General features: G+C 40.3%; 1 protein-coding gene across 13 annotated transcripts in view; it reads left to right on the top strand.

Moving 5' to 3' along the window:
* The window catches only part of rnf220 (ring finger protein 220), a 363,311-nt gene that overhangs the window by 204,539 nt on the left and 134,044 nt on the right, over positions 1-24,728 (top strand). For all 13 annotated transcript variants that reach the window (XR_010005774.1, XM_062979633.1, XM_062979632.1 and 10 more), the window contains one exon: positions 7,436-7,565. Coding sequence is in view for 12 of the 13 variants with exons in the window: in XM_062979633.1 (XP_062835703.1) it covers positions 7,436-7,565 (130 nt within the window). In the remaining variant the exon portion in view is untranslated. The remainder of the gene's footprint in view (positions 1-7,435; positions 7,566-24,728) is intronic.

The following is a 24,728-nucleotide window of genomic DNA, read 5'->3' as shown; positions in this document are numbered from 1 at the left end:
GGATTTACAGCCCCAATATAACTTGTTTGATGTGGTTGTGCCTGTTTAAGAATTTCCCTTGAGAGAAAGGGCAGGGCAGATAGAGGCTTAATGTACAGAGTGCAGTCTTTTTGTATATGAGTATTTGTTATCCCAAACCCCTCATTTTCTCAGCATACTGGTATATTGACTCCTATACAGACATATATCCTCATAACTCAGTTTACATAGTTGTTGTTTATTCGTTCAGTTGCTTCTGACTCTTCGTGACCTCATGGACCAGCCCACGCCAGAGCTTGCTGTTGGCCGTTGCTGCCCCCAGTTCCTTCAAGGTCAAGCTAGTCACTTCAAGGATACCATCCATCCATGTCGCCCTTGGTCGGCCTCTCTTCCTTTTTCCTTCCATTTTCCCCAGCATCATGATCTTTTCTCATGATGTGGCCAAAATTCTTCATCTTTGGCTCCTTCCCTCTAGTGAGCAGCCGGGCATTATTTCCTGGAGCATGGACTGGTTGGATCTTCTTGTGGTTCAAGGCACTCTCAGGATCTTCCTCCAGCACCACAGTTCAAAAGCATCTATATTCCTTCGCTCAGCCTTCCTTGTGGTCCAGCTCTCGCATCCATAGGTTACTACGGGGAATACCATTGCTTTAACTATGCAGACCTTCGTTGCCAGTGTGATGTCTCTGCTCTTCACTATTTTATCAAGGTTGGCCATTGCTCTCCTCCCAAGAAGTAAACATCTTCTGATTTCCTGGCTGCAGTCTGCATCTGCAGTGATCTTCACACCTAGAAATATAAAGTCTGTCACTGCCTCCACATTTTCTCCCTCTATTTGCCGGTTATCAACCAGTCTGGTTGCCATCATCTTAGTTTTCTTGATGTTTAACTGCAACCCAACTTTTGCACTTTCTTCTTTTACCTTAGTTATAAGGCTCCTCAGCTCCTCATCACTTTCATAGTAGTGAGGTGATAAGGCTCCTCATTTTACATGGTAAAATGTACTGTTCAGTGTCTGATCATCCAATTGTCTTTCATGCCCTCATGTGTGTCATATAGATTGGAATTTACTATGAAAATGTGCATCAAGTTCTAAAAATTCTTATTCCACAATTGTCTCACTTCAAAATATGTCTGGAATAAATCGATTTGCCATTTCACCACAGCATCTGCCAATGGCTTTCCTCTGACTGTTCTTTAGTGGGAAACTGTTTTACCTTGAGGGATTTTTAAGTATCTTAATTGGGAGCTGGTTTGACTTCATGTGGTGAAAAGTACATTAAAGTATAGAGACTATAGCTGTACACAACTCTATAAACAACATTCAGTGCACTTACACACATAGAGTTTGTTTTTTGAGTTTACAGTGGCATAAGTCCCTTGTCTCCTTTTTGAAAGGCTATCAGGAGGGAGTAATAGGTGTGTTCTTCCTGTTTTCCAGATCCACCTAGGTTGTGATGTAGAAAGGGATTTCATATGATTGGTCTTGTGGATTCTGAATTGGATACCCCCTTCCTATACTGACAGGAAATTTTTAGTTTTAAACACTTAGAAAAAGGCATTTCTTTCAAGCCCAGGGGAGTCTGCACACACAGGCGAGGGACATGGCTAGCCCTTTTCATCTTTGCAGCTTTAGCAAACCAAGGGCTGCAGGGGAGAGAACAGCCATGCCAAGGAGGGTAAACACTGAAGATGAACCCTGCTGAGTTACAAGGGGCCAAAGGGAAGGGAAGGACAGGCAAGGAGGCCAAGCAAACACAAACACAGCTGCCAAAAACAAAGCTTGAAAGGGGCCATTCGAAGGCTGCAGCCTTGGCTGAAATAGGGGAGCGTGGGAGCTCATGGCTTATAATGGTATACTTGTCAACTTGGCACAAACCGAGCAGTATGGTCGGTTGCTTGGCATCACACTCTCGGCTGCCATCTCATTGTCACCAAAACTCTTCAACAGAAGTCATCTGGGGGAGAAACAGACTCACTCTCCAATGGCTTCTGTGAGAAAGAGGAGGTTTTATACTCTAACCCAGGGGTCCCCAAACTAAGGCCCGGGGGCTGGATGCGGCCCATCGAAGCCATTTATCTGGCCCCCACGGCACAAGGGCAGAAGGGGGTTGGGCTAAATGACCCAAGGGGTCTCTTTTTCTCTTACAACCATTATTATTATTATTATTATTATTATTATTATTATTATTATTATTATTATTATTAACATTGAGGCTGGGTGGCCATCTGTCAGAGGTGCTTTGCTTGTGCGTTTGGTGCACAAAGGCAAAAGGGGGTTTGACTAAATGGCTCACGGGGTTTCTTCCAACCCTCTTTATTATTATTATTATTATTATTATTATCATTATTATTACTATTATTATTAACATTGAGGCTGGGTGGCCATCTGTCAGGGGTGTTTTGCTTGTGCTTTCGATAACAAAGGCAGAAGGGGATTGGACTCAATGGCTCAAAGGGTCTCTTCCAACCCTCTTTTTTATTATTGTTGTTGTTATTATTTATTTATTTATTTATTATTGCTTGGTGGCCAACTATAGTCCGGCCCTCCAACGGTCCGAAGGATCATGAACTGGCCCCCTGTTTAAAAAGTTTGGGGACCCCTGCTCTAACCCAAGTGATCTGTAGAGCGTTATCCATTGGGGTAACTCTCTAGATTTTAACTGTGATTTTTTAAAGACTATTTATATTTAATTCTATTTTAATGTTTGCATATTTGCGTGTTTCAAATTGTATACAAATACTTTTAATGTTAAACCACTTTTATCAGCAGAGATAAAGTAGGGTATAAATATAATCATAATAGATAGTTAAATGTATGCTCTTAAAATGGGCCCTGCTCTCTATGCGGGCTTAACTGAAACCTTTCCCTCCCAGTGTCTCATAAATTAAGTGATCTTAAAGTCTTTTTAAACCTGAGATCCACAAATGATGGGCGCTTCTATGGGTTATTATTCCAGTCAGAAGTAAAAAAAGGAAGGAGAGGGGGGAAATATGGCAGCATCTTTAAAACTAACTGGTGTTTATTTTTGCATGAGCTTTCATGGTTACGAACCCATTTCTTGTGATCCAGTCAATTTGCAATTTGACTGGTAGTTTTGTTTTAACAGTGCCCCCTCCTGGCTGTTTGGCTGTCAGCAAGTTGAAATCATGAAAAACCCTGATTCATATGTTAGTTTTTATTGTAAAAGGGGCTCCAAAATGTTTGTAGTTTAAAGAAGAAAAGCAATTGTTTTTCTTTCCCTCAAAAACAAAGACCATTTATTAAATTGTCCAACCAAAAAAAAAGCAAGGAAGAAAGGTCCACCAGCCAGAAGAAGATGGGAAAAGAGCCAATGAAAGCAAGGCAGCACTGAGTTAATTGTACTATAGTGGCTCTAGATCACATCTAGTGGTGACAGATAGCAAGGCAGCCCCAAATGCCCTTGCCTTGGTGTGGGAAGGGAACTGCAAGATTGCCCTGCATGTTTACCCATCTCAGCATGGAGGCCGTGGAGACTGCTGCAAGGATCCAGCAGGATTTCCCGTTTGTTCAAAGGCTGCCTGTTTGTTTTAGTAGAGGAGGAGTCAGACACCAACATTGTTACATTAATGGAACTGGGGTTATAAATAGCTAGCAGTAGGGGGCCTTCTGAGGTTATTTTGGACCTCTACCACACAAAAGTGGAAAGAATCCAAGAGGAAGCTGGGATTTTGCTCACCCTCCCAGTCAGAGGGAGAGAATTGTTTAGGTCTGGCTATTACTGAAAAGCAGCAACACTTTGTGTGTCAGGGAGCAAGAAAAAACACTGTGAGGTAATGCTCACTATGAGAACTTGCCCTCCTTTAGATGATCTATAACAGTTCATTTTAGCTTTTGGGGGTCACAGATCTCTTTAAGAATGTAATGAAAACTATGGAACCTGCTCCCCAACAAATTGCACTTAAACATAGATGCACCACATTTTTCATACTGGCATTATTGAATTGAAAATGGAGCTTTCAGATAGACTAATCTGGCATGAAATATTATGATGAACACTTGAAAAGACTGATGTTTACCTTCAAAGTAAAAGTGGCAGAAGAATTTTGAAGTAACAGGAAGGAAAAGAAAGAGGGAAATCAATGTTACACTTATTACATGGACACCCCAAAGCCTGTCTACAGAATCCCTAGGGATCCATGGACCCCAGATTAAAAACCCCTGATAGATTAGTTGGCTAGGGCTTACACTTTTAAATCTTAAATCATATTCTTTATAACTTTTTATGAAATCCAACTTCACAATGGCTAGAAATGCAGGAGAAAGGTTGGGAAGAGTAGCTTTTCCCTTCCCTCACATCATACTATAAGACCTCCCCTGACTCTTTTCCAAAGATCTAATAATTCAAAAACACCATTTTGCAACTGTAGGGCAAGGAGCCAGCAATCCTGGGTACTCTGCTCAGTTGTGAAAAAGAAAGCTACTGTGATGGGTTACAAGCAGCAGGAGGAGAAGCCTTGAATCAGAACTCCTGATTTGAATGCCCTTAGTATGTGCAGAGGAATGAAATCCTAATTCACATAAAGGGTTCTGTGGTGCACTTAGTTGGATGTATTATACAGTGAGGAGGCTGTTGGCAAAAGGCAGCTCCCCTGAAGCATTGCCTCATGCATAATCTGAAGGCAAGGATGAGCCAAGGTTATTTCCAAACTTCTTTCAGCCGTTGCCCTCTCTTCTGTTCAAAACCTCCCCCAACATACAGTTATGTAGCCACAGCAAAGTGCTTGTGCCAACACTTTATCCTTTAGGAAGGTCTGTTCCTTTCAAGGGGATTCGTTTAACTGGGCTCCGCTTTTTCCTTGGTGCCATAAAATGGCACCTTTTGCCTTTTGATTGGAAGGCCACATTGCACGCAGCCTGCTTTATGGTGCATTACTGCTTCTCGCACAGATTTAACCAATTTAATCCATGTCTAATACATAAATAAATAATCCAGCAGGAGTGCTCCACATTAGATGACAATAGGAAACTATAAAGCATGCTTCCATTCACAGGAGCCATCAGATCTGAGTGTGCAACGCCCTCTGACGACCAGAGCAGCGAACGCAGCTGGGGAGTGTGTGCTTGTAGCCCTGTGCCTCTCGCTTGGTGGTTTATGGCAACTTGCTTGTTTGCTTTAAAGTGTGATTTTATGTTAGCAGGCTGCTGTATATTCGGATGCAGTATACAATAAAGTCCCTTGAGCAAGGAAAGAAACTGGCTCTGAAATAGGTCTTAAATGTCAAAATCTAAATTGCTGGCTGCAAGTCACCAAAATTCAATTGTCTGTGATAGGCTTGGGGAACATTTTTGGTGATGATTCAAGTGTTACAGAACTCACTATCCCTGCTAGTTGACAAGCTCCTATTCGGTATCTTTCATGTCTAGCTGAATTTGTCCCAGAGGAAGAAGTCAAGCAGGGTCAATCTAATTTCTGGTATAATTTATCACATTTCTTTTTGGGAATCTTTAGTTTCTGCTTGGAAGTGTTCATCTGAGCTTCGGTAGTAAAAAAAAGTCTGTACTTCTGTAATGCTCTTTTCCCAATTTAGGTGGAGAACCTGGAGTCTGGAATTAATACCGATGTGAATAATATTTTATTCAAGCCAGTTTTTCTTTCTTTCTTTCTTTCTTTCCTTCTTTCTTTCTTTCTTTCTTTTTCTTTCACAAACATCTCAGATTTACAATGAATCTATGTTTCCGGCTATATTTTGGAAGTTTATTTCTACCACCTGTTCTTTTTTTTATTTTATAGGAATAATTCTTTCTCTTCTGCAGTTAGAACATGCAGAGGTGCCTTCATTCAGCATGTGGAGAATTGCTATAACATAATCCCCAATTAAGAGTTCAGTGGGAGAGAGGAGTCCATTTGAAAACCACAATGTCTCTGCCTCTGCTTAGTTTCTTTTGAGGTTGTTCTAAACAAGGCTATCAATACCATTTACAGAATGAAGGTTTTGAGACGTTGATGCCGAGTAAAAATACACTGTTCAAGTCTTTCTCATTTTCAGAGCCACTTCATAACAAAAGTGAATTAATTTATTGGATGTAACTTTCATAACAGAAAGTAATATTAACACTGATCTCACCTGTTTTATAAATATATAAAATGTTTCTTATAATGTACATTGCATTTTTCTGCAAGTCAGTGATATTCAAGTAGAAAAACTGTGTGCTTGAAATACCCTATTTAAAGCTGATGGAATCTGTGACATGCCTCGGTGGCATTAGACCACTGTGCCTGCTGAAGCCATCATATATAGGACTCAAAGAACCTGCAATGCCCACTCTTTCTTCCTTTCCCCCTTCAAGATGCCCTCAAGAAAGAGTATAACATCTCTCACCCCTCCACAGTGAACATTCCCCCAAAGTGAAACTGCTCTCCTTTTAATTATTCTGTCAGCCTGTCATACTTTCTTGGAGCTAACAGTCTCTATAATGGTAGTTAGTGGCATCCATCTCCATGAAGAGATAAATTGCTCCAGGATTCAGTCTGTACTTTAAAGGAGCTATAGAAGTTGTTGGATCCTCTCACAAAACTAAATTAACCATCTATGAGAGCTCCTTTAAACTTCCAGATAAAGCTAAGATTGGATCCATTGCAGCTCTGACATAAAGGCCATCATTTACATGATATTACAAAGGTCCTGGCATACAGTTGAAGCAGGGCCAGAACCAGATACTGCTGCATCTTAGAATTAGCAGGAATTTCCTCTGAGTCTAACCAGCAATGTCTAAAACTTAGAGATATTCCTGACACAGACAAGGAAGAACATCTCCCATTGGTAGAATCTATACAGTTTGCTAAAGATACTTGAAGGAAAAATCCACTTTTGTGAAGGTTAGGGGACCAGGACACCAGCAAAGTGGAAAAAACATGAATTAAAAATGCTGGTTATTTTCCCTGAGAAAAGACCATTCTAGGAGTATCTAGGTCCTCCAAGGCTTTTTAAAATCATGTCAGAAGTGACTTGAGAACATACTGCAAGTTGCTTCTGGTATGAAAAAATTGGCCATCTACAGAAACGTTGCCCAGGGGATGCCTGGATGTGTTACCATCCTGCTGGGAGGCTTCTCCCATGTCCCTGCAAGCTAGAGCTGACAGATGGGAGCTCACCCCAACTCACAGATTCAAACCGGCAACCTTCAGGTCAGCAATCCAACCTTCGGGTCAGCAATCCAACAGGCACAAGGTTTTACTCCATTGCACCACCGCAGCTCCTGTGGTCCAAGGTGACTCTGTGGTTAATTTCTGCTGGAAGTTGATCATAGGGTTACCATAGAAGACCTAGAAGTAACATATTAATCAGATCTCAAGATAATCTAATCCACAAATGTGAAACCCAAAAATGTGAGGGCTGATTGAATTTATATTCTGAACAAGTAATAGTTAACCACTGATGAATTGAGCTGTTACTTGCTAAAACTCAAGTCTGTGACCTATTTTTCCTACAGGCAAGAAGAAGGCAACACTTTTTGACAGCCAGGCCCCCATCTGCCCTATCTGCCAGGTCTTGCTTCGCCCAGGTGAACTGCAAGAACACATGGAACAAGAGCTGGAGAAATTAAAACAGCTGAACATCAGGTAAGAACAGCTAGACTCTTCATTAACCTGCATTTTTATCTGGGGCATCAGTGTGTCACAAGACCACTTAGCATATGGCCTTTTTTTGTGTAGCTAAGAAGGTGTGTGTGTGTGTATACACACACTATCCGATTAATCTGTAAACTCTTCTTATGTGGCCTTTTTATATAGCAAATGTTTCAAGTTGCGATTAAATCATGAAATGGCTTGTAAACCCTTCTTGGGAATGTATACTCTCATCCCAGGAGTCAGGAAACATGGAACATGTCTTAGTCAGTCAGTCCAGGAGTTTATATGGCGTCCCAGTTAGTTCATTGATTTTTCATAGCCAGCAGACACTTCAGATTAATCTTGAAGAGAAGCACCAAGATGGAGTTGAAAGTTGAACTTATTTTAGTTTCCGTTCCTCTGCCTGGGCTGGCATTCCAGGTCTCCTTGACTGAAAAATGATTGCTGTGCTAATGCCTTGGCTGGAGAAGCTATTACCTGTTAAAATTCCTTTTGCCATGGGCTCCTATGAATAACTGTACTCTTTTCTCAAGCACCCCACCACACCAGTTCAGCCATGAAGAGGTTAAGCATGTAGACAAAGAGATAGAGCCCCACAGCCCTCTTTCCAGAGGCTGCCATCTGCCCTGAGGCTGCCTCTTGGTTGCCTGCTACTTTCACCAGCGCAGCAAAAGTCCTCTATTTTTTAAAAAAATTAATTGCATTTTAACTGCTAGCAGTTATTTAGGAAATCGCTGCAGCCAAGGGTTGGCAGATCCCTGGCCTTCCTTTAATAAAACTGCAGCCTGGGAGAGAGCGTGTTTATTTCAATTATTAATGAATTCCCCGGTCATTAAAAGGTGAAGAAAGAGATCATGCTGCCGTTGGCAGTGAGGTGATGTCATCAGGTGGCTGGGAACAGCAGGAAGCAGGGAACAACCAGGTTTTGGACCGCCCAGCACCTAAATGGACCACCCCTAAGGTTTGGAAAGCAAACCCATTATAGCCTGCGGTCTTTTCTCAATCAATGCAACAAGGAAGCTTATTGGACGCAGGTGTAACAAGCAAGTTTACATAGGATAAAAAGAGGCCTTGCCCAATTCAAGCTGGACCGAGACCTCCCATATCCATGGTCCATGTGGTATCCTGTATGGAGGCAGAATCTGCCACATCTCGAATGGGAGGGAAGAGGGGGAGAAAGGCAACAGCCAAGCCATTTATCCCACGCGACACCCGTTTCCCTTGTGCGCATAATTTATGGTGTAATTTGGGCTGAATCCAACTTAATAAAGGGCCACAGCAAATTAACGAACAGGTTTAAATGAACAGAAGCAATTAGTGCTCAGAGGAGCCTGTGGAAAGAGCAAGGCTAGTCTTGGAGTGGAGCTGGCCAAGAGCAGCCTGTAGCTGGCGTGAGGTGGGTAGTGACGTGCCGGGAGGGGGGGGGGGGGCGTTTAATGGGAAAGGAAAGGAAACGCTAAATCATAAAGGCTGACAAGGGCCATTGTGGGCCAGCTGACAAATGAAAAAGAATGGCATTATTCCTTTAAATAACCGTGGCAGTTAAAAGGGGAGACAGCTCACTCCTAGCTCTTGCCTGCTCCGGCTTCATGCATGGGGAACAGCAATTGCGGGGGTCTTTATTAATTATTAACTAATGACTCCTACCATGCTGCAATAGATAACACTCAGTCTCCTCTACAGATCAGGCCCTGGGGGCTAATCTTCAGCCTGCTATAGTACATCCTGCCCCCAACCTGGCAAAGGAAACAAGCCACCTTAAATGTCACACTGCTTTTGTGTCTCATGGGGACTGGGGTTCAAAGCTCCCTTCCACAGAACATAATAGATAAGACCAGTCCATTCCAGGAATGTGTTCATCCTTTACACAAATTCTTATGAATATAGAAAAGCAAGGGGGTGGGAGAGAGAAATGTTGCAATGTTGCAATGGGACTGTCCTTTGGGTTATGATACTATACACAGAAAGAACAGCTAACCATAATGATAAGGGGAAGCTAATAACAATCCTGGAATAAGCCAATAAACTTGAAAATGAAATGTATGGTTATAAATGTGATTTGCTAGCATAGATGAGCCTAGCTATAGCTCCGTGCCAAACTCCAATCATCACCAAAATGGCCCGGCAGCTGTTACTTATCAAGGCGATATGTGAAAATCATTCAGGGAAAACTGAGAATCTTGTTTGCCAAGTGGAAGGGCTTTTTTCTAAAAGATGCCAGTCACAGACCATTGTATTCAGTGTTATATAAACATTAGTATAAAAGACAATGAAGAGCCCAGTGGCACCTTAAAAACCAACAAGTTTTGTTTGGCACAAGCTTTCATGGACTGTGACCATCTTCTTCTGTGATCAGGGATGAGGGAAGCAGCCTGCCCCTTGATGGTTTGTTGCCACTGAAAATCTGCGTACAGAATTAGGAAGATATAGATGTCATTATTCCTCATAGCATCAAGGCACTGGTGAATGTTATAGCCACTCCTCCCTGTGGGTTGGTCTCCTTCTCAATGGACTTCTATATGCTCCTCAACAAGATTAAAACCAGTTTATATGGTATTTATTTTCTTTTTAAATCTATGCCTTATTTTTCTGAGATTATTGAGCACATGGGCTCCTGAGCATTGTCCCTTTCAGGCATTGACCAGGCCCTACTTAGCTAAACTAAAGTAGGTATGGCATATGCCTTCAGATTTTTATATCCTATAATAAAAAGAAGTGTATTAAAGAATTTTTTTAACTGGGATTCATTAGCAGCCTGTGCTGGAATGTAGAGAGCTCACTCCCACTGTGGCAATTTGAATTATCTATTAAACTGGTGGTGACTTTGTTTCTCCAGTGCAGAAACACTCTAGCAATATATTAACTAATTACAAAATATAGTTATCTCTCACTGGCCTACGTAGTGCTATTATTTACTGGCGCTTGACCCATTGGACTACTACAACAGTTTTGCTATTTTTTCACCTAATGTCTGTGACCTTAGTTGCTCTTGTTCCTGAATGGATAGTTGTCCACCAGGCATGGTTTAGACTGAAGGAGTCTTTTTGGTGCAGCAGGTGATGTTAGCTCTATGAGGGGATACAATTAATTTAATAGGTGAACCTTGGCACCTGCCTTGCCACTTAGCACCTGCCGTTATATCTGCATCCATTTTATAAGCATATCCCAAACAGTCCTGTATAGGTAAGATAGAAACTTGTTTGTTTTTCAGAGGTCCACACCAGCATGGATGGAGTTAATCCCCTCCAAGCTGAAGCTTGTAGTTTTGTTTTCTTTCAATTTATATCCTTCACTTAAAACGGAAAAAAGGAGGGGGTGAAAACGCCCGGCAGGTGACATATTCTAAGAGGGAGCAGCGAAATCGTGTTAACCACTTCAAAATCTCATATATTCAATCGGCCTCTGGCAAGACATCTGCCTAATGTTAGCGCTTAAATATCCTTTTCCATTTTACATGCATTCAAGTCTCATTTGAGTGAAATGAAACGGTATTATTAAAGGGAGATTTTGCACAAATGGCCTGAATTTGACATGTCAAGTTCAATGAGGCTGTTACATATGTAATGCCAAGAAGGGGCTTCGAGGCTCCTGGCACTTGAAACAGCGCCAGTGGTTCAGAAATGAAATTTGCATGCAGTCTTTTCTCTTCCCATCCTTCCATTCCCTCCCACAGAATGCCAAGTGGTTGCCTTTGCAGTGTGTAGCCCTGGGTTTGGATCGGGGGGGGGGGGGGGAGGCAATAATTACCCCCAGTTTGAGCGCTGAGTGGAATGAGATGCCATCCTTCCCAATGTTGCATCATGATTGAAGCTAACATTCAAGGCCGTAGCCAGAAAATTTGGGGGGGGGGGTGTTTGAAAATTTCGGGGGGGGGGGGGTTTGAACCCCTAACACACACACACACACACACACACACACACACACACACACACACACTGGCTACAGGCCTGTCAATATTTGCTTGAGATAGTGCTTGCAGTTCTGGAGGGACTCTTAATTTTTTGCGTCTCATAGACTTAGCTTGGTTAACCAGTTAAAATTCATGAGTAAACCAGGTTTTTTTAACCCCCCCCCCCAAGCTACAGGCCTGCTAACATTCATTGGATCACTATTCTGAAAGATGCCTCAGTCATCATCTAATCTGGCCTCACGGTTGTACCAGTGTACTCCAGGGTTTCTTTAAATGATGCTATACAGTCGACTTCCCCATTTTCTAATGTAAAGAACAAGATTCTTCCACTACTTTCTTTATTTCTACCATGTTTCTTTATTTAAGATGTGTTCAGACATAGGATCAGCATCTAAGACAGATGTCCAGGGGCTATAAATGAAAACTATGCTCAGCCAAGTCTGCAATCTTGGTGCAAACTTTTCTTCCATCTTCCTTGATGATCAAGGGAGTAGTGGCAACATGAACTTACTGAGTTATAAGACGGATAACTCTCTTGTGGAAAGGTATTGAACATCTCTTGCTGAATTAAATTGTGGTGAAAGACAGAAAAAAAAACTGGAACCAAGCCCTGCCACTTCCCCCAGTTTATGTGAATACTGAATTAGAAAGGAAAGGAAATATATCTTGATGAAAAAATAACAGCTCTTGTGATGGTTTTGTTTTGCACACTCACCCATTGAGGCACTGCCAACTATACTAGTCCTACAAATTCATTTATAACCAAGGTTAGCAACCGTGGCAGATCTGGAGCATCCTTTTATGTTCAGAGACCCTCTGGGGGGCCACAGACTACAAAAAAAACAACAAAAAAACCACGAAGTGCTGGAAACCCACTCCTGATTCTCATAATTTGGTAGTTTTGATGTTCAGCAATGCAGGGGGTCCTTGACAATGGATGCATCTGGAAACTTCCAACAGCAGCAATTTAGTCTTTTTTAAAAAACGATAATACAGTTTGCCTGATGATTTGGAAATGGTGGAATTGTTTGTTCTGGTGGTAGATTTGTGGGCACTCGGAACAATAAAGTTTATTTATTTATTTCATATAATATCTGGTTCCAATAGAAAAGTGCCTACTCCCACAACATGTCCCCTTCAATATACATGCAAGCACACAATTGTAACATGAGAATGATTTTGCATGCATGCTTCCAATATGGATTGCTGGTTGAGAGGAAAACAGAAAAACAAATGGTGCCCCCTCCTTTTACCCCCTTACTCATACAAATAGAATATACATTTGGTATGTCATTTGCCCACACTTACTTTGTCTCATATTGCCAGCAGCATCCTCTTTTATAAATGTCATTATGTAGGCATAACAAAGAACAGTGGAGAGAATGACATTGGACACAATGGAACGACCACTGGTTTTCACACTGAACTCAACTAAGACATTCCTGTTTACGAGTGTTCATACCCTGATGTAATCATTAGTTGGGTTGATCCAATGGGAAATCCCCTGATGTAAAGAAACCAGAACATTTGCTGCCCAAGGATTTGAAGTCTACTCATCTGTAATAAAGACCTAAGAACTATTATTAGACATATGAAGATGAGTTTATTCATTCATTCTTTGAGTAAAGAACAAGTTTTTTTTTTCTTTTCAATGCGAATGTAACAATCTTATGTTTTGCTGGCCTCATTTGTGTTTGTATGTGTGAATTGAACTTTTATATGTTTAAATACTTTTGCATCACTGTAATTAGTAGATACTGGTCTTTCTAATTCCCCTGATGAGCCACTCTTAAAGGTGATCAATGGTCTGGAGAACATGCCCTATGAGGAGCAGCTTAAAGAGCTGGGCATGTTTAACTTGCAGAAGAGAAGGCTGAGAGGAGACATGATGAGGGCCATGTATAAATATGTGAGGGGAAGTCATAGGGAGGAGGGAGCAAGCTTGTTTTCTGCTGCCCTGGAGACTAGGATGTGGAACAACAGCTTCAAACTACAGGAAAGGTTATTCCACCTGAACATTAGGAAAAACTTCCTCATTGTGAGAGCTGTTTGGCAGTGGAACTCTGCCCCGGAGTGTATTGGAGGCTTCCTCTTTCGAGGCTTTTAAGCACACTCTGGATGGCCATCTGTCAGGGGTGCTTTGAATGCGATTTTTCTGCTTCTTGGCAGCGGGTTGGACTGGATGGCACATGAGGTCTCTTCCAACTCTATGATTCTATGTATCAAATACTTGCATGGATAACTAAGAAAATGCCCATTCCATCCTGTGACTGTTCTCTTAATAATCCTTAGAAGCCAATCCCTAACAAGCTATAATCCGAGTCTCCCTGAAGAGTAAATGGAGTACATAAAACACAAATAAGTCCTATTGTCACATGTCATGTCAGGGTCATTGCTCTCACTTTTTGCTTTTCTAGATTTACACCACAGGACATAAAATGGAAAGGGAGCACACTGGCATCTCCAAAGCAAGCAACACTCAGGTCTTACGGAGCTTTGTGAGAGTGAGATTAGAGACATTTATGAGTGAGGGCCTCTTTTCTTTTACAAAGCTCCACTGAAATACATAGTAAATCTCTCACCTTAAAAGCAACCTGACAACCAAGCAGAGATCTGAAGAAACAGTGACTAGGCAGCATTACTCTCTGCAAGAATTAGACCCAAGTGGCCCCCATCTTCTCCATCTGCTAACTTTTTTCTCATCAGTATCTCTTGAATTTCACACACACACACACCTTTGCTTTTTAATTTTTCATCCTTTCTTTCTTCTCCCATCTCCCTTTCCTCCTCCCCCTTCCTCCCCCGGTATCATGGCGACATCTCCAAGCCAAGTACTTTTAATTTCGCCTGTGGCCCTTGCTGACACCGTGGATATGCACAGCAAGTTAAATTCCCGCCTGATCAATAAAGCAGAAGCCGTGTGTCCGACTGGTCGATACTTTTTTATCTGTCTTCAGCCCAGTCCTGCTGATGACAGGCCTCTTGCGCATCGCCAAAGACACTCAAGGGCAACCAGGCATTCAACAACACAAGCACTTTTAAAATATATTATTATTATTATTTTATTATTATCATTTTTAAAACCCTCTAATAAATGCTAGTAAAAAGAGAGAAGATAGTTCATGATGTTTGGCCTTTGCTTGAAACATTTTTATGATTTATCTTAATTTTTAATTGAAAAGAATTTGTGAATTAATTGATTTCTGGGTCTTGCCAATTAACATTGTAATTGGGTGCATGATATATTCTGAGGTAGTGTAATTTTTTATTCTTGTCACCAAGAGAGGCCTGGTAAGGGCAGATATTTTCTGTGTGTCTCCTTATATAGAGCATACTAGTCCCTCCAAGGTATACCCTGTCTTAATGTTAAAGGCTTTTTCGGAGAAAGACCAGTAAACCTAATCAAAGCACTTTACCAAAGTTGTGCAATATGTGCTCTCTCAGAAGATACATCCATTTCTGAAAGGTCTTAAGAGTAACATAGTTGCTTTGCAAATTATTTTTCCTTCTAGTTTCTCTTTGCAGTTCCAAAATATAGCTAAGTGACACTTCTTTCAATTGACTATGTAGAGTCCCATGGCTTGAATGCAAAGTGTGAGATGCTGACAGCTACACCTCAGCAAATATTAATACGTATAATTTTAAATCATGGCAATGTAGACAAGACAGCCTTTCCTGCCCAATTATTCCCATTATTCTCACACTTGGAGCACTGCTTACTATAACAGTTCCAAGTATCAAAAGGACTGAAATGCCATGAGTTAGCTTGTGTATATGAATTATTTCCAAATCACAGCCTAAGAGTCCTACCTAAAAGTAATATTTTCAGTGGAGTGTAAAGGCTTATAGGGATGGAAATGTTACTATGGCCTGTACATAGTAACATGGCAGTGTTCACTGGGGTGGTAGCTCCTATTTTGAGAAAACATGTAGATCATCACCTGCTGAGGCTGAAAACCTTGTCTCAGTCAGTATACTCATTACACAAAGTCTCCATGGACATCACAGACAAAGTAGGTGAGTGTATAAGGAATTGTGAGAGTAGTAGAAAATTTTGCATAGTCCAGTGTTATCATTGGATAATACTGGATAACAAATCACGTTATCACAAAAGGGGTACCAGAATATTGTGGGTAGCTGAATATTGTTAGGAGTCCTGCTGCATTCCGTGATCTGTGCACAGACCAGTTCCATCACCTCTTTGGCTCAATCCTGCTTCATTGTCAGTGTAGTTATACATACAGTTTGTTCATTCATTGGCTCAGTACATGAAGAATTCTACTACTGCTGAGAAGGATATTCTTGAGTATGCCTTAGAAATGCTTGTATTAATCAGAACTCTGTTTTGAATCACAGCTTTGTAAGCCTCTTCCTAATTTTATCCATACATGCATGTTTTCACAGTTTTCCACTCTTTTAGATATAGCTAGCTAACCCCCCCCCCTTTTTAACGTTCAGCTTTCTTGGCGTGTGCTAAGTGTTGCCACCTGTTCTACCAACCTGCATTGTGCTTTTGTAATGTCTTAACCACTCTTCTGGCTTGTAATAGCAACCTCCCCACACACAAATTAGTCAGGAGATGCTTTTTCTGTCATGTGTCATGAAAGATGCACCACCTGTTTAGTTAATGCAGGGTCCTCAAACTTTTTCAGCCACTGAGCCTTTTTGAAGCAAAAGTTTATCATGGAGGCCAAAGAAATGATTATGCATTATATTATATATTATTGCATTTTAAAATTTGATGGATGGGCTGAGCCAGTGGCAGATGGATGGAGAGTGTTTGTGTGAAGTAATTGAAAAAATCATGAACAAATTCCTATGTACACTGCACATATCTCCTTGGTAGTGCCAAAAAAAAGGAAAGTGTGGAAAGCAAGAACAATGCAATATTTTAAATGAAGATATTTAGATATTTAATGTGCAATATTTAATATGAAGATTTTTAAATATTGAAATATTGCAATATACCTCACAGCCTCTGAGGATGCCTGCCATAGATGTGGGCGAAACGTCAGGAGAGAATACTTCTGGAACATGGCCATATGGCCCGGAAAACACACAACAACCCCAGGGGTCATCCAGTCCAACCCCCTTCTGCCATGCAGAAAAGCACAAAGTGCTCCTGGCAGATGATAATCCAGCCTCTGTAGTTGTAGTAGTAGTAGTAGTAGTAGTAGTGATAGGAGCCAGGGGTCATCCAGCCAGCCTCCTTCTGCCATGCAATAAAAGCACAATCAAAGCACACCCCCTAAACAGTGGGAGGGAAATAGGGTTCTGGAAGTAAGGAAGGTGTTGGGGAAAGAGTCTGTGCCCCAGGTGGGAAGGAGACCTGGCCACAGAACCCAAGCCCTAGAGAGGCCTTGCCTTTCACCTCAGCAGGGCCTCTCTCCCTTCGTGTGATGCCTTCCTTTCCGGGCATGTGTTCCCTCCCTCTGCCACACAAGTTTGGAGGGGGGGAAAGAAGGAAAGAGGAGGGAAAGCTGCTGTCATGCGCGCCTGAAGGGGGAAATGGCGCAAAGAGGTGGGAAAGCCCCCTCTGCACGCGCTTGGAGAGGGAGGAGGAAGAAAGTGCAGAGCCCCTCAGTATGCTTTCTGGAGTCTCAAGTGCTCTGCAGAGCACACTTTAAGAACCACTGAGTTAATGTGAGAGAGGATGCTATGAAAGACACAAAAAGAAAGCAAATTTGTGAGCTTTACCATTTTAAATTTGTGCCCTTAGCAAACTGAGGTTTTTGGCCTGGCAAAGTCCTCAGCAAATACAGCCTACCTATTATTGGAAGTTTAACGTTAGGTCTAACATTATGCCTGAGATTCTTAGTATGGTAGACCTAGAACTAGGCCTTGCAGTGCAAAGGTTCAGTCCCTGCCATGTCCTCTATGTGATGTTAAATGAGTCTGGCAACTCATCTGAGTCTTTTTCCCCCAAGGTTAATAGAGGTTGCATTTTTTTGCTGCAAAATATATTTTGTCCCTTGTATATGCACTGAAGATCATATTTTGTCATCAAAGAGGAAAGCTTCAGGACTTTAATGTGTGGATAAAAGTATGGTTGGGATATTAATTTTTTAAATTTATTTATTTGGTAAGTCTTCTACTCTAGTGAACAGGTATTCATTTTTTTGTGTGGAGCCTAACTGAAATGCAATATACATGGGTTATCTTGATGAAAAGAAGTCCAGTCCAGTTCGAAGACAAGAGCATAAACTTGTTTTGGTGCCACTTGCCAGACAACAGATTCTTAAAACCTGTTTGTACATATAGTTTAAAATACATGTAAATGGGAAATGGTGATGCCTGGGAAAGAGAGATGGTTCATTGGTAGAGCACACACTCACCCTGCTCTGCCTTTTCTACATGTCCAAATAGGGCTGGAAAAAAAGAACAGTTTCTGAAACCCTAAAGAACTGCTGCTTGCTGGTATAAACCTTCACTGGCTTAGAGATGGCTCAGTAGTTTGAATTTGAAAAAAGAGTGCCATCTTGCTTTCAAATATTATTTAATTCATGAAGAATATAAATGGGACATTTTCTCTTAGAACAGGGGTGGTAACTACTGTATGCGGCTACTCCCAGCACTTGTTACCATTGGCTATGCTGGTTATACCTGCTGGAAGTTGTAGTCCAACAAAAGCTCTTACTCCAGTTTTAGAGGTGAGCAGTGCCAACAAAACTCCATATTTACTGCTGTTATCATTTGTTTAAGCTAAAATTTAGGTACATGTGTTGCTCTGGCTATCATCCAAGACAGTTAAGAATTGCACTACCATGCTCAGAATTTGCATGGGAAGGGGAGTCAGCACAAGGAAATGCAGTGAGTTTCCTTTAAAAATAGTTGATTTAAAGGCAGTTTGCAGAATCATGGTGCCTATCACACTTGGCGACAATAATTTGTATTTATCTAACTAATGGAGCAGTCCTGATCCACTATTATATTTAGGCTATACGAGGATGTGGATAAAAAAGTAACTTTCTGTATATAAAGACATCCTGGGAAGCAGTTGCTGATTACAGCTAGTGTTTAAAATTTCTGATTCACTTTTTAACTGCATGTTTATTGAACTGTTGAGTTTTTTGATGTGGTTGGAGCCAGAATGCCATCTTTATTCCATTCTAAGGCATTTTGCTATTGGCTGCCACTGTATAAACAGTACTTTCCAATGCAAAATGTTGCTTCCAAAAAGGAATGGTACTCAAGGGACTTGATTTTATATGCCTCTAAAGCCAGTGAGTCAGGGTTTTTGTTAAGATGCTAAATGATGCACCAAGATTTTTAACCCCTGCCTTAGCATCAGTTGGAACTGGGGGAAACACATTATTTCTTTACAGGAAGGTATCCCTGGGCTCCACAATGAACATCATGTTCAACACTGAGAAAGGTACATTGTGAATGTGCATGTTTTGTTGTATGTTGAGTATACTTTTTGGATATAGGGGCAATATTATAATGAATCAGATCAGTGATTGATGTTTCCCAATAGTCAGTACTCTCCGAGAACTCAATATAACTATCCTTACAGTTCTGCTGTCTGAGATTTAATTTCAGGAGTTCAAGCTCCAATTGTCTTTCACATATGTAAAGTTGTCAGTGTATCACAGAGCTTCAGTCATTTCACCAACATGTTAGATGACAAACCACAACATCCAAAAGGCGATAATGAAAAACTTGACAACTGGGCATTAATACTGTATTCCCTTTTAAATGAAGCAGGTAGAGGCCATGCTGATCTGATAAAACAGCCAGTGGAACAATTCCTAAAATGGCATAATTGCTGTATTTGGCAATGCAAGTAGGTTTTGGGGTCCCAAAGAATCCTTGCCCAGATACATGTTTAGGCGAACATTAGTGTTCTTATACAATTTTCCTTCATTTTTGTGGGTCTTACCTAAGAAAACTTCCCAGTGGGCCTGCCTTTCTGTGAACTTGTTATTTTGTTCATTTTAAATTAGTGTTTCCAGCCATAGTGTTGGGGTTCACTTGTGTTACACATTCAGTAAACACATTTTTAACTAGTTAGCTTTGTAACATATATTTCTATAAGACAGTGTTTGTGCATGTATATCCACAAGTTGCCTTTCCATAGATAAGTAGATCTATATGGAAATGTGAAATTCGTCTTGGACAAAATGCAGAGCCTTAGCAATGAAAATCCTACCTATCAGATCTCTCTTCCTCTTCAGGAATTGGTCTCTATTCTCCATTTGTTTATTGCTTTTGCTTTGTAATTTGCTTCTGTCTAAAAGAGGCGAGTAAGTTGTGCTATCAAAATGAACTGGATAAACAATTCCCCAAACAGATTAAAACTAACTGTAACTTGTAAAGGGTGGTTAGGGGTGTTGTAGTAATTATATTTTATTAGCTAACAAAACACCAGTTTTTTGCTTTCAAAGGATAATTCTATGTAAATCATCTTAATTAGAAGTGTCAGACAAACCTGTGAAGATGGTAGTTAGCAACTAATTTCCTATGTTTGGGTTATAATTTAAACCACATGGATCGCTTGCAGTATGGCAATATGCTGGCCATGAAATAATGTGGGGAGTGTCTGCTGAGGTTATTACTATGTAAATGTGTGATCATTTCAGACCGCTGCTGACTTGCTTAGTGATTAAAGAGAATTCTGAGGTCTCCAAAGATTGTGCTCTTTGCAAGGGCCTGGAGCAGAAAACTTTAAAAGGTGCTGAAAAGTGTTTGAACTTTAAAGGTCGTCATTTCCCTTTTACCATTTTTAATTTGCCAACACTGTTTATAGGAAGGAAGTTTTCTCTTTGCTTATGGCCTATTTTCCAACCATCAGGCTAGTACTTCTTTATGGCTTGCTATTTGAAGGGACAGGCAGGAGAGTGTATTGCCATTTTGCACAACTCAGAACAACATCTGTGTATATAAACTACTTTGTGTTTAAACCTGCAATCTCTGATTTGAGTCTTGGATTGAAGAACATAAGCTTTTGTGGTCATCACTATACTGAATTTGTACAATTACACTCAACCAATGTGTGAAGCTGTTAGAGAGAATAGTGGGTTGGATGGACTCTTGGTTTACCCTGGTTAGACTGTCTTAATGTTCTGAAGGTAAATGCATAGAACCACATGTTTATACTCCAAATTAATTAATCTGGAATAACCACTAGTTAAGAGGTTTGGGGTGTGCTATTAGTATTTCTATATTTCACCCACTTAGGATAGAATCAAAGGAATCCACTGCTGCACTATTTTCAGTACAGTTTGGAATATTTTCCTAATTCTTTCCTATGTCCATGGCATCAGAATAAAAGAACTGGTTAATTATTACGCATGTTGTGGATATCTGAACAAGGGACTTAACTGCATGAAGTAATATTGTGTCCAGTCTAATTCAAATGTTAAACATTGCTTTTGATATCAATTTCATTTTTGCTAAAACTATTAAATAGTACAACAAAGGTAAAACAGAATTGGTTAGCAAGAATGGAAGAATTTGGTCAATTAGCAGGCTTTAAAATTAATAAGAAAGCAATGATCTTAACAAAAATATGGCGAAAAAGAATCAAGAGGAATTACACAGACTGGACTGAGAATATCCCCCAAAATCAAGTATCTTGGGATATGGATCACAGCAAGAAACAATCAGTTACTGGAAAACAACTACATAGAAAAATGGAAGGAAATAAAGAAAGAAATATTAAATTGGAAAAACCTAAACCTGTCGCTATTGCGCCATATAGCAGCAATAAAAATGAATGTGTTGCCAAAATTACTTTATTTATTCCAAAACATCCCCATAATTCGAAATATGAAAAATATTTAAGCAATGGAACAGAGAATTGATGAAATTTATATGGAAGGGGGAAAAACCCAGAATAAAGTGCCTAACAATGATTACCCCAAAGAACAAAGGAGGATTCGGATTGCCAAACTTTAAATTATATTTTGAAGCCTGTGCTTTAGCGTGGGTAAAAGATTGGGTAAATCTAAACAACCCCAAAATTTTAACATTGGAAGGCTTCGACCTGAGAAGAGACTGGCATGCGTACATACGGTACAGTAAAATCAAGGTGGAGAAAAACTTTGTTAACCACTTCATCAGGTCATCCCTTATTAAGGTGTGGGAAAGATATAAGAAGCATTTTTACTCCAAGACACCATTATGGCTCTCACCGCTGGAGGCAAATCAGAGAAAGATATTGGGATGGAAAGAAATTCTGATAAAAAAAGAATGATGAGGAATCACAACAATTAAGAACACTAGAAGAGATGTCTCAAAACTACAAAAACATCTCGTGGCTCCAATATATGCAAATTAAGGAATCATATGGAATAGACAAACAATTGGGATTCAGTGTGAATCAGGAATTCTGGGGCAAACTATTACTATCAGAGAGGAAAATTTTACAAATTTATATAACAAATTAATTGAATGGGAAATGGAAACAGATAAAGAATAAAGAATTTCATGATACAGTGGGCAAGAAACATCAGCAGACCAATATAATTAAAAGAATGGGAATTGATATGGACAGAAAAAACTAAAATATACTTACGCTACGTATTTTAAAGAAAATTGGCTTAAAATGCTTCACAGGTGGTATAAAAAAACTCCTGAAAAATTAGGAACGATGTACAAGGATATGGATAAAAAATGCTGGAAATGTAAAGAACAAATTGGCTCCTATTTTCATATGTGGTGGAGCTGTAAAAAAACCCTCCACATGTTGGAAAATGATACACGAAGAATGTAAAAAAAAAAAAATGCGGCTAAATTTGACATTGAAACCAGAACATTACCTTTTAGGGATGTATGACACACAAGTGATGGAGGATATAAGTAAGGATAAACTCTTTGTATATTTTATAACAGCGGCTAGAATAATATTCGCAGACCCCCAAGAAGGAGCTCTGGAGACAAAATAATTGAGATTAAAGATATGGACAGATTAACCTTTTTGATGAAAAGAAACACCGGCAGAACTATGATGGAGACGGACTGGACGTGCTTTGAAGAATATTTAAGAAACGACTCTAAGGAAGATACTTAAAAATAGAAGGAAAGAGGGTTTTTTCTCTCTCCAAAGGCAAGTGAGGCACCTGCAAGAAGTAGATGGAAAACGGAAGGAAGAAGAACAGAAGTTAAACAAACCTCCCCTCCCCGTTCCCCCCTCTTCCCACACCCTTTCCCCCTATGACCTTCCCCTCCCTTATTCCACTCACCCAGACCACCACCCCCCTTTACCATTTTTACTCCTTATTTCTCCACCCACTCTAATTTTTATATCCCCAATTTTTCTTTTTTCTTTTACCCTAATTGGAAAATCCTTTAATAAAAATCATTTTTTTAAAAATAGTACAACAAAGGGAGTGCCAAATGCTGCAACTTTGCAATTGAGTAATTCCTCCTATCTATAATGCCTCTAATACAAAAACACATTTTCCGTCCCTGGATAATTTTGGCTTCCTTCCTTCTTATACAAGTGTCCAGTTGTTGACCATTAATCACAACCAGAGTCACATTGAGGCTTATAATGATAAGGGAGAGCACAGCTCTGGGCTGGAAGGCTGTGACTATGACAAAAAACCCTTGGGTTTTTGTTTGTTTGTTTTTGTAAGGAGCAGGGGTTGCCTGGGAGGTTTGCAATCTCTAGGAGCTAACACCTTCCAAGCAGTCCTTCTTGCTTCATTTTGCAACACCAAGCCATCTGCCAATGAAAGGCAGATTAAAGCTAGCCAAATTCAATTTCTACTCACTGCTGCCACAGCTCAACATCTGGGGCTAAAGTGTCCGCGACAAAGCGAACATGACAACCACATTGCTTTTTTGTCACATCCAGTAGCATGTTGATCTTCTAAAAGTCTCATAAAAATTTATTGATGTCTCCCATATTGCTGTGATTGGGAAGAAGAGTGTGTGTATGTGTGTGTTAATGCTTCTGGAATAGATCTGATTTGATATGTCTTGTTCTATTGTCAGCATCTGTTTAGCAAGGCTTTTTAATACTTTCTGGCTGTCGATCAGTCATCCCTAGCTTGGGATGCCGACTTGCATACAAATTTTATTATTAAGTACAATTCCTTCTTTCTGCACTATCCTCCTCCTCCCCTAACCACTCTCCCCTCCATCTATTCACCCATCCATCCATCCATCACACATACATTCCCCCAAGGCTATGGAGAGGGACCTCCAGCGATGGGAGCCCTGCACGCTCAAAATATCAGCTTGGGCAACATATTTCAGAGGCCTATTTTTGCTTGTTGCAGGTGCTTTGTATCAGTAAATCAAATCATGGGGAAATCATTTATTTCCTAATGTTGTTTGTGGCATGTTAGCGAGAGGATTTACATGAGAGAGATTACTTTAATAACCAAAAAAATTACAGTGTGGGGTCTCCCCGCCCCGTCGCCTTTGATATGTAATTGTTTCAAATTTAACCTGTCTCGAGTGAGGGTGAAAGGCATTATTAAATCTGAAGCATCTTGCTCCAGGGAGGGCAGAAAGGGGGAGGATCACCCTGGTGTGAACCTCCTTTCAGCCGTTAAATAGAAATGGAGTGAAATTAACAAATCAACCAACCAAAAAACCAAGGATTTCCTATAGCCTGGAGAAAGGCCTATCTCGTTTTAGTAATTTTTATATTGGAATGTGTCTCTCTTCCCCTCCACCTTTCCTTCTTCTGACCCAATCTAGTGTGAGTGCTAATGTTTTTAATTTCTGTACAGTCTGTATTTATGCATGTCAAGGGCTGCAACCCATTCAGTTACCAAACATCTCATGCGTGGCATGAACTGCAAAGAAATGTCAACAATTTATATTTAGAAAGGTAATTGCTGTGAGGGAAGCCTGTACCCCAGTAAGCCATAATCCATAGGTTTCCTGATCACATTGTTTTTAACCCAAATCTCTAACCCTCACTCCAACATATGGATCAAAATAGGTAGCACAAGTTCTGCTCTTCTGTTTTGTAGGCAACTAGGCACTTTTGTATTTCAGTGTTTTTTAGTTGATAAAGTTCTAGCAAAGACTGATACACCCATTGTTCAGAAAAAGAACTTACTGGTTGATGTTAAAACCATTTTAGGCAAGGTGGATCTTTCTTGATAATTACTCTTTCAAAATATTCAGAAATCTAGATTCTAGTGTAATGGATTGGCACTCGAATGAAGGTTCCAAAACAAAAGGTAGTCACATATTTTTAAAATAAGTTATTTTTAGAAATTACTTTGCCAATTAATACTAATAAAATCCCATGTAACCATGTTACGTATAAGAGGCAA

The sequence above is a fragment of the Anolis carolinensis genome, chromosome 4, assembly GCF_035594765.1.
Source record: "Anolis carolinensis isolate JA03-04 chromosome 4, rAnoCar3.1.pri, whole genome shotgun sequence".
Lineage (NCBI taxonomy): Eukaryota > Metazoa > Chordata > Lepidosauria > Squamata > Dactyloidae > Anolis > Anolis carolinensis.
Note: the sequence above shows the minus strand (reverse complement) of the source record. Positions and strands in the feature narration are given on the sequence as shown.